This window comes from Bos mutus, chromosome 1 (genome assembly GCF_027580195.1).
Source record: "Bos mutus isolate GX-2022 chromosome 1, NWIPB_WYAK_1.1, whole genome shotgun sequence".
Taxonomy (NCBI): domain Eukaryota; kingdom Metazoa; phylum Chordata; class Mammalia; order Artiodactyla; family Bovidae; genus Bos; species Bos mutus.
The window spans coordinates 141,171,711-141,184,864 of record NC_091617.1 but is presented as its reverse complement, the minus strand read 5'-3'; the positions used below and the strand labels follow the sequence as shown (position 1 = coordinate 141,184,864).

Sequence of the window (13,154 nt, the reverse complement as noted above, 5' to 3'; positions counted from 1 at the left end):
CAGTGGTGAAAGGAGGCCAAGAGCCCCTCTCTGCACGTGAGATGTGAATGCCTTCTGGCCAGGACAAGCCCACTCCCCACATTGCACCGCAGAGGAAAGACCCTCAAATAAAATTTTGGATGGCCCTCCATCCAGGTAACCCCCACCAATGCGCACACACACACACAATTATTCATACATTCTTCACAAACATCCCCCCCAACACACATGAACACTGACACATTGTCATACACAAATACACATGCACACACAGGCTCCCAGCTTTCCTGCCACTTCATACACAACCGCTGACACATATGCACGTGGACACATTCTCATACACAAACACACGTACACACAGACACCTCCTCATACACATGCACATGTGAACATACATGTACACGCAGGCTCCCAGCTTTCCTGCCCCTTCTTCTCCTTCACTACCTCTCCTTCTGGCCTGTGCAGCCAAATCACCGGGGGGATTTTACAAACGCTGACTTTGCACCTGTTCCCCCATGAGAACTCTACCCTATTCTAACCCCGGCTCAGTTCTGCACTCAGAGTCGGAGACCCCGGAGTGCAGTGTCTTCCCAGTCCCCCAGGCCAGATGCTGACCCTTCCCACCCAGAGATCAGATGCCCGGAGCCTTCTCCCCAGCCTCACGCTCTGCAGGGTGGTCCCGCACTCGCTCCACGTGGCTGCCAGGGTCACGTGTGTGCTGTTTCGGTCGCTGATGTTGCAAGACGGCTGCCCCAGGTAGAGCGAGGACTCGGGGATGCCCTTCTGCTGCAGGAAGTGCCTCTGGATGACAATGGCCACCTTCTCTATCTCGCAGAGCACCCTGACCGCCCCAGTCAGGTTCAGCCGTGGGGAGAGGCCCTGGGTGGCAGGGCGGGCATCTTGCCCAGAGGCAGCTCCAGCTCCCGTTGGGGTCGGGGGCTGTTCTGGGCCAGGGGCCTGGGTTGTGTTGCCAGGAGAGTCACCTGCAAGACAGGAGACAGAAGCATAGAGTGGGTCTGTGTTTAGGGCCCACCACGTGAGCCTGGCCAGCGGGGTGGCACAGGGTGGGAGGGTGTGTGCAGAAGGTAGACAGCAGATGGGAAGCACTCACAGCCTGAAGCCACGCATGATGAGGTTACAGATGCCAGCACGGCTGCACACACACGCGTGTTGTATGTTCCCGCCAGCCCAAGCAGCTGGGCATGCCCTGGCTTACTTTTGCCGCCGTGGCCAGGGAACTGTGGGGCCCTCTGTCCTCCCAGGCTGACATTGGGCGTGTGATGAGTCCATGGACTTGGGACCAGCCATCACCCCTGGGGGCCCCTGAGTCTTCTCTGTAAAATGGGTTATGAAAGACTTCTATGGTGGTCCAGTGGTTATTGGTCTGTCTGCCAATGCAGGGGACACGGGTTCGATCCCTGGTCCAGGGAAGATCCCACATGCCACAGAGCAACTAAGACCTTCTACCTCAACTAGAGAGCTGCCCCTGCTCGCTGTAACTATGGAAACCCACACGCAGCACCAAAGACCCAGTGCAGCCAAGAATAAAGTACATAAGTAAGTAAAACAGGTTAATGAAGTATACTCTGGATCCTCAGATTCCTCACTCCTACCTAGCTTCCCGCTTCCCTAAAGCACGCTCACTTTCAACCTCTGGGAGAGCATGAGGCTCTGTAAGAACATCCCCCATCCTCTGAGGGCAGACCCAGGACACGCTCAGCCCTCCCGGGGCCTCTGCTACAGCCCAGCTCCACCACCTGCCCCCCTGATCCCTGCCATCCCATCTTGAGGCGCTCGCCAGCTGCCCGGCCCCATGCAGCAGCCCAAATCCCTGTTCCCAGTGCTCACAGCCTTCTCAGCTGGCCTCATCTGGCCTCGCTGAGCAGCCTGCTCCGGCTCTCCCGCACACCTCCTGCAGGTGCTAACTGCAGCCAGCCCAGGTTGTGTGCCTGGACCCTGCCCACCCTCAACAGCTCTGTTCTCACTCCTGCACCCACCACCACACCCCATCCCGCAGCAGCCCCTCTGCCAGATGACGAATGAGCCATCCTTTAGGACTGGCGCTAAGACACCTCTTTCTTGACCACACCCTGACCATCACCCATGGGACTGAAGCAACTTAGTGTCCTCTGGGCCTGCTGCTTCTACCTCAAGTAGCCCACATCTCGCATCCCCTGAGGCATCGTGTTCACTCCTATAAACGTCTGTCTCCTCCAATTGACCACAGATCCCTAGAGGGCAGGGGTCATCTCAGGGTCAACAGTGAATCCACAAGGTCGCATTTAGTGGAAGAAGTGCTGCATGGACAGTGCGGCTGAGTAGAAAGATTTCCATATGTCGTTTGTCACACAGACTTGGGTTTTGAAAGATCATCTTTTAGCATCTGAGAGGACACACCTGAGTGGCTGTGTGTGTTTTCTCATCACGGGCATCAGAGGCACTTAGGAGATGAGGTACCTCCAGAAGGCTGGCGGTGTGTGGAAGGATGGGGAGGTACCAGAATATATACACATGAACACATATGCACAAGTACACACATATGTATCTACACATGCACATGTGTGGCACACACATGCACACACACACTCCAGAAACTTGCCCAGGACTTAAAAATATGTTGACCTCATTTAGAAAAGACGCACTTTGGGGATGAGTGTCCTTAAAAGAACAGCCTATCTGACGGTATTCCAGACAAAGGATCCTGATAATATTACCTTCGCAGGGTCTTCCAGAAAATTCCACCAGGAGGTCAGGGGCACCTCCCTCGCAGCTGCAGGTGAAGGAGCCCAGCGTGTTGCGGCAGGCAGAGCCCGGGGCACAGTCATCCTCCTGGCTTGCACACTCATCATAATCTGCAGCATTCAGAAAGCAAGACGAGAAACCCTCATGGGGACCTGAGCATTGCGGCCGTGCCGTGGTTCACAGCAGCTTGATGGGGGAGGTGCATCTTGGGGAGTAAAGTTAAAATTATCAAGTGACAGAAAAGATGGCCAGTTCTGGAGGGCTCAAGAGCAGGGTGGCACCTTGAATTTCTACAGGGGATGGGGTGGGAGCAGGTGGCAGAAAGTCTGCTAAGATTGTTCTGGATGGAAGATTCCTGGACCCAGGGATGCTGGGGTGGGGGAGGGGCACAGCAGCATCCCCTCAGCTCCCTGGAGACCAGAAGACAAGGAGGACCCCACCCTCACCCTGGTCTCAGGCAGAGGGACCCCGCCACCCACCTGCCCTCATCTCTACACTCAGCTACTCATCTTATTAGCAATAATGCAGCTTTACTAAAGAAAATGGATAAAAACTAAAAGGGCTCAGCAAAGCCTTCCATCTTTGTGTTTCATCTTTCACATACCGTCTATTTGGGTCTTTTGTACCTGTGTCTATTGTGTTCTTAGTATTTTATTACCAATGCAAGTGATCACTCTATATTTGGGATATAATTCTTCACCAGATTGTTGAAACTATTTTTTGGTCTGTTGCTTGCTTTACAATGGTGACTATTTTGTTTGAATGAGAGCTTGAATTTTTCATAGAGGTAGCTATTTCAGTCTTTTTCTCTGTAGGCTTAACCCTTCTCATTCCAAAATTCAGAAAAATATTCATCTATATTGTCTTTGATTTTACCCATACATATAACTCTAAGCCTTTTATCATGTATTCTTGGGCCTGGTGCGTGCTAAGGACAGAAATGTGTGCCCTCAAAATCTGTATGTTGAAGCCTTGACACCCAGTAGGACTGTAATTCGAGATGGGCCCTTCAGAAGATAATTAAGGTTAGCTGAGATCGTAAGAGAGGGGCGCTGATCTGATCAGGACTGATGGCCTTATATAAGAGACTCCAGAGCCCTCTGTCTACACACAGAGAGGAAAGGCCACTCAAGGATACAGCCTCAGGGTGGCCCCGACACGTCAGGAGAGGGCCCTCACCAAAATCAGCTGGCATCCAGTGTCTAGAATTGTGAGACAATAAATGTCTATAAACAAAGTCACTCCATCCGTGGTTTTTGTTTTGTTTTGTTTTTAACGACAGCTTGGGCTGACCAATACAATATGAGAAGAGACTCGGAATGGCCTCTACTCCCTGCTTTTCTTTTCAATTATTCTTCCTAAGATCTCCTTGGCAACTGTGCCTGGGAGGAAGTCTGGCTGCAGAGAGGGGCCTGTCTGCCCTCTGCCCATCCTATTGAAGAGCAGCAGAGGAGGAAGGAGCAGGACACAGAAGGGAGACAGTGTCCCTGGGCATCCTGGCAGGTTCATCAGAAGATGTGTTCAACCCTTACACCTTTTCCAAAAAACCATAGTAGCAATAAGAGAGACAAGGGTCCTATAGGTTTCCATTTTCATCCCACGCAGGGAGGCCCTTACGAGGAGGCACATCTTTCAGAAATGAAGCCAGTGGGGGGATTTCACTGCCTCCTTTGGGGAGTGAGTCTCCATGGGGGCCTGGCCTCCACCTACCCCCTATGAAGGTGTCGTCTCTGACCACCTCCAGCAGAGAGGTGTTCCGAAAGGCAGCCAGGAATGCAGCAGACACCTCCCAGACATCCACGTCTGTGATGACCAGCAAGGTGAACTCCACCACGACGCTGCCGTTGGAGATGCCGGTCACTTCTATGCGTACCCCGCCTGTGTCCAGGTGCTGAAGCATGAAGGCTGGCAAGGAATTCCGCACCTTCAGAGAAACAGGGCTGGTGAGAAGAGCTGTCCACTGAGAGAGGAGACAGGGTCCTCATTCTAAAGTGGTTCCTCTGGGGACTGTGGCCAGCAGCAGGGCTGGCCTTGGGAAAGGCGTCAAAGCCACGGGTCAGCTCTGGCCTGGTCCCTGTCTGCCAAGTCCCCAGGCCCAGCACAAATACCAGTGGAGTCTGAGACAATGAGTCCTGTCCTCCCCACCGACCAGCCAGTCAGGGGCTGAGTGCCAAAGCCCTACCCTATGGGGCTCGTAACCTGGTAGGGGGCTCACAAGGGCAGTTAGGATCTGCTGATCACTCTTGGCTCAGAGCCGTGGGGGTGGGGGACGGTTGAACGAGTGGTCAAAGGGAGTGACCCCATCTCCCCAACTTGGTTTGTTCCAGAACAGTCCTTGTGATTCTCACACTGCAGGACATTCGCCTTTCTTTTTCGCCGCTTGCCTTCCCAAAGACCGCTTCCTTGAGCAACCCAGCTGTTGTTGCTGTTTAGTTGCTCAGTCGTGTCCAACTGTTCACGACCTCATGGACTACAGCACACCAGGCTTCCCTGTCCTTCACTATCTCCCGGAGCCTACTCAAACTCCTCCATTGAATCAGTGATGCCACCCAACCATCTTATCCTCTGTCGTCCCCTTCTCCTCCTGTTTTCAATCTTTCCCAGCATCAGGTTCTTTTCCAGTGGGTCAGCTCTTAGCATCAGGTGACCAAAGTATTGGAGCTTCAACATCAGTCCTTCCAATGAAGATTTAGGACTGATTTCCTATAGGATTGACTAGTTGGATCTCCTTGCTGTCTAAGGGACTCTCAAGAGTCCTGCCCTTATAAGCCTTGCTTATTATTCTATCAGTTTGGACAGAACCCTGTGTATAATAATAATCATATTATTCCATTCTAACCTATCATGGCCTAAATGCCTAAAAACTACCCCCATCGTATGATGAGCTTTGAGTGGTCCATATAGCACAAATCTGCCATGGAAAAGCCCACCTCCATGGTTTGCCCTCATAAGAATACCTCATCTGCGTCTAAACTGCATGAGGTTCAGGCACAGGCTTGTGGATCCCCAGCCTTGGGACAGCCAGTGTGAGCATATCACCCACAAGAGACTGTGGACACTCAGGAGACCCCAAAGCTGCCTGCATTCACGTGGCTGCCACCACTGTCGTTGGAAGAGCTGGTCTTCTCTGTCTCTGTCTCTCTTTCTTTTTCTCTGGGATTTCCAGAGATGGCTCTGTCAGAGCCTTGGGTTAAAGTCACTCTTGTCTGCATTACAAGCCAGACTCAAAGCAAAGCTCCAAGCCCCTTGCTAGGAAGTGACAAAGAAAAAAGAGACACATTATCCCACAACATCCCAAAACGTGTCCTAATGTCCTATGTAGGTGTTAAGTTACACAATTATTTGCTATGCAGAAATTCCAGATAGCAAACTGTCCCCTCAAATAGGCAAAAATATGAAATGTTTTTAAAAAGAAAGGTTAATCAGGGAACTTGAGTGGAAAAGACTCTGATGCTGGGAGGGATTGGGGGCAGGAGGAGAAGGGGACGGACAGAGGATGAGATGGCTGGATGGCATCACTGACTTGATGGACGTGAGTCTGAGTGAACTCCGGGAGTTGGTGATGGACAGGGAGGCCTGGCGTGCCAAGATTCGTGGGGTCGCAAAGAGTCGGACATGACTGAGCGACTGAACTGAACTGAAGTGAGTGGTAATGAAGCTGTCTCGTGAGGCCACTAGAGCTGTGTGATATGATCTCAGTGATTGTTGCTTAATGTGATACGTGTTGTTTTAGGGGCCTCCCAGGTGGCTCAGTGGTAAAGAATCCACCTGCCAGTGCAGGAGACACAGGCTCAATTGCTGGTTCAGCAAGATCCCCTGCAGGAGGGCATGCCAACCCACGCCAGTATGCTTGCCTGGAGAATTCCATGGGCAGAGGAGCCTGGTGGCCAGGCTACAGTCCGTTTTCAGTCATTAAGTTGTCTCTGACTCTTTGCAACCCCATGGACTAGAGCACACCAGGCTCCCCCGTCCTTCACTATCTCCTGGAGTTTGTTCAAATTCATGTCTGTCGTCAGTGATGCTATCTCAACATTCTCTGCCCTCCTCTTCTCCTTTCGCCTTCAGTCTTTTCCAGGATCAGGATCTTTTCCAATGAGTTGACTGCATCAGGTGGCTAAAGTAGTGGAGCTTCAACTTCAGCATCAGTCCTCCAACGAATATTCAGGGTTGATATCCTTTAAGATTGACTGGTTTGATCTCCTTGCAGTCCAAGGGACTCTCAGGAGTCTTCTCCAGCACCACAATTTGAATGAATCAATTCTTTGGCACTCAGCCTTCTATATGGTCCAACTTGTGATGTGCAACTATCGTTTAACCCAAGGAGGCTGGTGATACACACGTGAATCAGACCATCAACAGCTCTTGAATCTATCCACACACTGGGCCAGGAGCTGGGGACCTCAGGATAAATAAAGCAGGATCCCAGACCCCAAACATCACCAATGGGACAGTTCCTGGAGGCAGTGTGCCTATTTTATCAGTAACGCTGATGGGGTTGAGAAGTATCACCAGACATCGCAGCCACCAGCGTTGCTGAGGCTTCGTCCTGTTATGACTCCACCAATAGGTGGCGCTGCCAAGCTCTCTCAGTTCTGCATCTTAAACTCCCAGAGTAAGGAAATGCTAAAATATCTCAGATGTCCTCTATGCCAGCGGTCCCCAACCTTTTTGGCACCAGGGACTGGTTTTGTGGGAGATAAATGTTCCACAGACCCGGGGGAGATGGTTTGGGATGATTCAAGCACATTACATTTATTTTGCCCTCTATCTCTGTTATTATTACGCCAGCTCCTTCTCAGATCTCCAGGCGTACGATCCTGGAGGTTGGGGACTCTTGCTCTATGCAAACAAGATCTCAACTAGTGCATTCTCTATTCATCAAAAGGTAACCTAACCACCAGCAAAAATAACATATTGCTACTATAAATAAATTGTAACAATGTACATTCTTAGGGATGCCAAAAAATGCCAAAGAGGTTCCAGAGTGCACTGCAACGAAGAGAAGGAAAAAGAAAACAAGAAGCAGAGGAGAAGGTGTGTCCCTCATCTGCTGGTGTGTCTATTTAATGACAGATCGGAACACACAGGCCCCTCAGCAGAGCTGGATGCCCCAGCTTCCTTCAGAAACGAGGAGTCCGTGACCTTCCTCAGTCAAGTCTGAACCCCCATTGGCTTTCAGGATACTACCACCTCCCTCCTTCACATCCCAGGAGAAAATAAGGACGGATTCCACCAACTTACCGTCCTCAAGAAGAGCTCTAGGAAGGCCTGGAACTGCTCGCTGCTGGTGTTGCTGAAGGATTCTAAATACCTGACGTTCACTATTCTGACTTTCCCACTGAGCTTCTGAGCCACTGCAGGATGGAGAATAAACATGTTTGCCATGGTAAGTGTCAGGTAACAGGTTATCATCTCTGTCTTAATAGTAGTATTTTCATATCAGTCAGGAAGAACATCAAAGGGAGGCTGGTTTGCACTCTGTAAAGAAGGAACAGCACCCGATGTGTATAGACACAGCCCCTCAGGTCCAGAGGACAGCGGGACAAAGCCTGGAAACAGACAGAGACCTTTCTGGAGCCACAGAACCAGATCAGCCGTTGCAACTTGGACTCGTCCAGCCAGCAGCGACCTCCCCTTCTCCAGCTCACCGTGAACTTGCACTTAGCACCCTCACCCACCGTCTCCTCTCTAAATCCCAGTCCACAGTGAAGTTAGAGCATATAAACAAAAGTTCTAGACATTTCTGACTACACCCTAATGGGACATCTTAGGTATCACCCGAGGGGTGCACACCCCACCTTGGAGATGACTGTTACCAATTCTTGGATGGATGCCCAAGATTTGATAACTAATCTGCAACACCAGGCCTGCCCTTGGCTGCTCAGGCAAGTTAGATATTCAAGAAAATATGTGGATGACAAATGCTAATGAGGAGAAAAGAGGAATATTACCTGAATATATACCTATCGACAAAAATCACCTTCACCTTGGGACTGCCCTGGTGGTCCAGTGGTTAAGAATCCTCCATCTTACACAGGGAACTAATACAGGTTTGTGTTAGTGGCTAAGAATCCTCCTTCTAACACAGGGGACTCAGGTTTGATCCCTGGTCGGGGAACTAAGATCTCACATGCCTTGGGGCAACTAACCTGTGCGCTGTACCTACTGAGCCCACACTCTGCAACTTGAGACGCCCTCGTGAGCCACAGGCTCTCACAAGCTTGTATAGAACACAAGCACCACAAAGGAGACCCAGACCCCCCCGCCCCCGCCTGCAAAAAAAAAAAATCAGGTCCACCTTATCAGAGTTTATTAATACATTTGACTTGCTTAATTCTACTCCCCTCTCTCTTAGTCTGCAGCCCTAGGCTCAGGGTGGGCTCACGCACAGATCTATCCATCATCATCTTTCCTGAAGGCCATGTCCACTAGGAGTGAGAGAGGTCAGAGGAACTGCATAGACCAGCACTGCTCAAGCGCCACAGTGGCTCTGGTGGTCCCGTCTAGTGATGCAGGAAGTGAAAGAGACCCTGGGTCAGGAAGATCCCCTGGAGAAGGGCATGCCTACCCACTCCAGTGTTCTCGCCTGGAAAATCCCATAGACAGACGAGCCTGGTGGGCTACAGTCCACAGAGTTGCAGAGAGTCGGACACGACTGAGCACACGGCACAGCACTGTGCCCATTTCCCTGCCGTGTAGCCATGAGGACACAGGTGATCGAGGATCTGCAGCCTCTGCAGAGTCTGGACACTGTGCAAAGCAGCCTCTTTGCCCACCACCTGTCCCTGAAATGGGGCTTCCTTGGTGGCTCAGATGGTAAAGAGTGTGCCTGTAGTGCATGAAACTTGGGTTTGATTCCTGGATCAGGAAGATCCCCTGGAGAAGGAAATGGCAACCCACTCTAGTATCCTTGCCAGGAAAATTTTATGGACAGAGGAGCCTGGCAGGCTACAGTCCATGGGGTTGCAAAGAGTCAGACACGACTGAGCGACTTCACTCCTTCATTCATTTGTCCCTGAAATAAGCCCCCTCCTGTATGGCCTTTGAACCCCAGCTGAGGAAGAAGCAAGCCAGGTGTTCCTACACTGAGAAGAACGGAAAGCCAACATCCACACATAAATGCAGCTGTTTTAAACCTTCACACATTGAAAAGCTCTTTCCTACTTTTTCTCCTCCCTTTAAGAACCCATGGTGACATTGTTTCTAGAGCCTGTTACCTGTCCTCACTTTCAGCTGGGCTTTGGCACTTTCTTGCCCACATGCTCTGGCCACGATCTCCACCAGGTACAGGACGCCGGGCTCCAGGCCTGACAACGTCAGGCTTGCTTTCTGTGTCTGCAGGTGCATGGTGGGGCTCCGAGCAGAAACCAGGCTGAGCTGGAAAGTGGGGCGCAGGGTGGGATCAGCCACCCAGGCCACATGAAAGCCCGTGCTGGTCACGTTGGAGACAGTGACCCTTCCGATGGGGACAGGAGCTGAGAAATAGAATATAAATGCCCCCGATTAAAATCAATCCAATGTTCGCAGCAACAGGAAGGATAAGCTTCACCCCACCATGCGGGGACACGAGCATCCTCAAGGGATGTCAAGTCCACTTGCCACCAGCTGCACGTTTGGGTGCAGGGTCCCTGGATTGCCCCCTTGAGCCCTGGGCTCCCAAGCATGGCTTCCTTGCCCTCAGGTTGGCTCTGTGTCCACCTTGAGGTCCTAGGACCTCCAGAAACAAAGTTTTCTTGAGGAGGTCCTGGGTGGCTCCTCTAGGGGTCCCCCTCCTCAACCCCCAGGCAGACTTCCCAAGGAATCAGCCAGGTGGCCATTGCTGGTCACAGACCATTCCTGCAGGTGACTTGGGGCTGTTTATGCAGGCTTAAGAGTTTAGTCTGGAATCCAGCCTTGTGCAGCAGAGGACATGCATCAATGGAGCCACAGTTGACAGTGGGTTTCATGTGGATGCAATCCCTGGTCAGACTGGCTTGGGGAACTCACACAAGGGTGCCAGGGCTCTCTCCTTCCATGGGAGCCACATGGCCAGGCCTGTTTCCTTCTCAGAGTGGCCACCTGACTCCTGGGGTATCACCCTGGACTATTGACAATGGCCAAACCTCTGCAGGTAATGGGTGATGTGGAGCTGCTGGGGGTGGTGCGGCTGCAGGTGGTAGGAGGAATACAGAACTGCTGGGGGCTGCAGCGGGCTTGAGGGTGCAGCCCTGTTGGGGTCTGTACCTGGGTGAAGGGTGCAGCCCTGTTGGAGAGGGGCAAAAAGGTTGGGGCCCAACACTACTGGGGGGAAGCACCCCCGTGCTCAGGGCCCTTAATGCGACACCTGCTCAATTTCCTGCTCCTGCTGTTGGCCAACAGGGAAGCAGGAAGGGGGAAGACAGGGTTGGAGAGAAAGAGGAGACACCAAGTTCTCACCCTAACTAGACTGGGAGCTGGCCTCTCGGGGACTGGGTGTGCTGCAGTGGGTCTACACAGCATAAAATGAGGGCCCGCCCAGTGCTGCTGATGGCCCTGGACGGTGTGAGCCTTTGCTTAAGGGAGCTCACACACCACGTGTCTCCACACAGGCCCAGGACGTGCCCTCCCTGCCACTCACCGCAGGCTGGGGTCTTCAGAGGCGCAGGCGTGGGGGCCAAGGGCTGGTCTGGGGAGCTGAAGGGCCTGGGGTCCAAGTTCTGTGCCCACGTGGGATCCAGAGGCGCTGGGGGTGTGTCCCTCACGGGGAGGCTGGAGTGCCACTCTATGTGGCCCCTGGGATCCGGGGCAGGAGTGGGCCAGAAGGGCAGCTCCACAGTAGAGTTAGGGGGTGACTGTCCAGGGGTGTCTGGCAGGCTGTCCGTGGCCCCAAGAGAGGAGCTGTGTGTTGGCCCAGGAACCCTGGGGGAGAAGGCCACCCTGCTGGCCGTCCACTGGCCAGTCCCCAGGCCTGGGGCCACGCTGGCCTTCTCCATGTCATGCCCGGTGCTGTTACCACTGTGGCTGCCCAAGCCACTGACTCCTCTCCTGGGTGGGAGCCCTAGGGTCCAGGCCTGGCCTGCTGCAGGGGTGTTCCATAGGTGTCCAGGGCCGGGGGACAAGGCAGGGGTCTCCAGACTGAAGGATGTTGTTTCTGTGCTGGGAACTGAGGCTGTGACCTCTGACACTGGAGATGGCACATCCATGGGACCCTCCATGTCACCTGCCAAGACACAGCCAGGCTCAGACGGGGTGTCTGGTCTACCCCGACCAAGCGCACCCACCCGCCAGGGGAATTCAAGGGGGACACAGGCTGTCCCAGTGGGTGATTCAGAGTATTCAACAGGACCCATGTATTTGGTTTCCCAAGAACTCTCTTTAAAGGCCAGGAGGCTTCTTCATTTGACCAGTGAGGATGCCCCTACTGTCAGTAGGGGGTCCACCCAGTGGCTGCAGAACCAGAACATAAATGCAGGGCTTGGTTCCTGCAGGCCTCAGATGGGTGCATCTGGCCCTTAAGAAGCTTGGACAGTTTCCCCCAAATGTGTGCCCAGTGTGGGGGTTGGTGCTGGTCACTCTTACCAGCCTGCTGGGCATTACACATGTAAGAAAGAGGATGGGAGGGGAGTGTCTGTGTGGTTCTCAAGAAGCAGGACAGTATACACAGTAGGTAAGGACTAGAGGCTTGGTCCCTAGGGAAAAATTCTCTGCTGGTGCTTCCAGCCAGAAGGCTTTAGCAGGGATGGCAGAGCAGACAGGTGGCTGAGCATCTCCACTGCCCACCTGCCCCCAAAGCAGACATTGCTAGTCAATCACAGCACTGCGCATCTGTACATGACCTCCTCCTGCTTCTTAGCTCAGCACTCCAGGTATCCCCAACCAGCTGGTCAGAACCACACCCTATCCCCAGAATCTTGGGGCTGAGAGGTGCCTAGAATGGGGCTCAAAGGCCTCACCTCGAGGCCTTCTCCTTGCTTACCTGGGCTTCTACCCCTCTCAAGATCTGGGCCACCCAGGAAGGGGCCACCCTCTCCCTCTAGAGGTTTCATCAGGACTTTCTCAGGCCTTTTCATTCAAAACAATAATTTAAAATCATACTTTACAACTGTATTGGTACAGGGGCTTCCCTGGTGGCTCAGTGGAAAAGAATCCACCTGGCAATGCAGGAGATACAAGTTCGATCCCCGATCCGGGAAGTTCCCACATGCCACAGAGCAACTGTGCCCGTGCAGCAAAACTACTGAGCCAGTGCTCTAGAGCCAGAGGGCTGCAACTACTGAAGCCTGAGTGCCCTAGAGCCGTGCTCGGAAACAAGAGAAGCCACCACATTGAGAAGCTTGTGCTCGGCAATTAGTGTACACGGCAGCAGAGATCCAGCATGGCCAAAAATAAATAAATAGATACATTTTCTGAAAACTGCCTTGTTATAAAGACTAGGTTCATAATTGACAGTTATTATATTAATTTTTTGTTTTGGT

General features: G+C 52.5%; 1 protein-coding gene across 1 annotated transcript in view; it reads right to left on the bottom strand.

Moving 5' to 3' along the window:
* Positions 1 to 13,154, bottom strand: part of UMODL1 (uromodulin like 1) — a 75,409-nt gene that overhangs the window by 18,999 nt on the left and 43,256 nt on the right. The window contains exons 12-17 of the mRNA XM_005893032.2: positions 11,318 to 11,899; positions 9,939 to 10,196; positions 7,963 to 8,075; positions 4,432 to 4,645; positions 2,694 to 2,831; positions 643 to 962 (exon numbers count right to left, since the gene is read on the bottom strand). Coding sequence (XP_005893094.2) covers positions 643 to 962; positions 2,694 to 2,831; positions 4,432 to 4,645; positions 7,963 to 8,075; positions 9,939 to 10,196; positions 11,318 to 11,899 — 1,625 coding nt within the window. The remainder of the gene's footprint in view (positions 1 to 642; positions 963 to 2,693; positions 2,832 to 4,431; positions 4,646 to 7,962; positions 8,076 to 9,938; positions 10,197 to 11,317; positions 11,900 to 13,154) is intronic.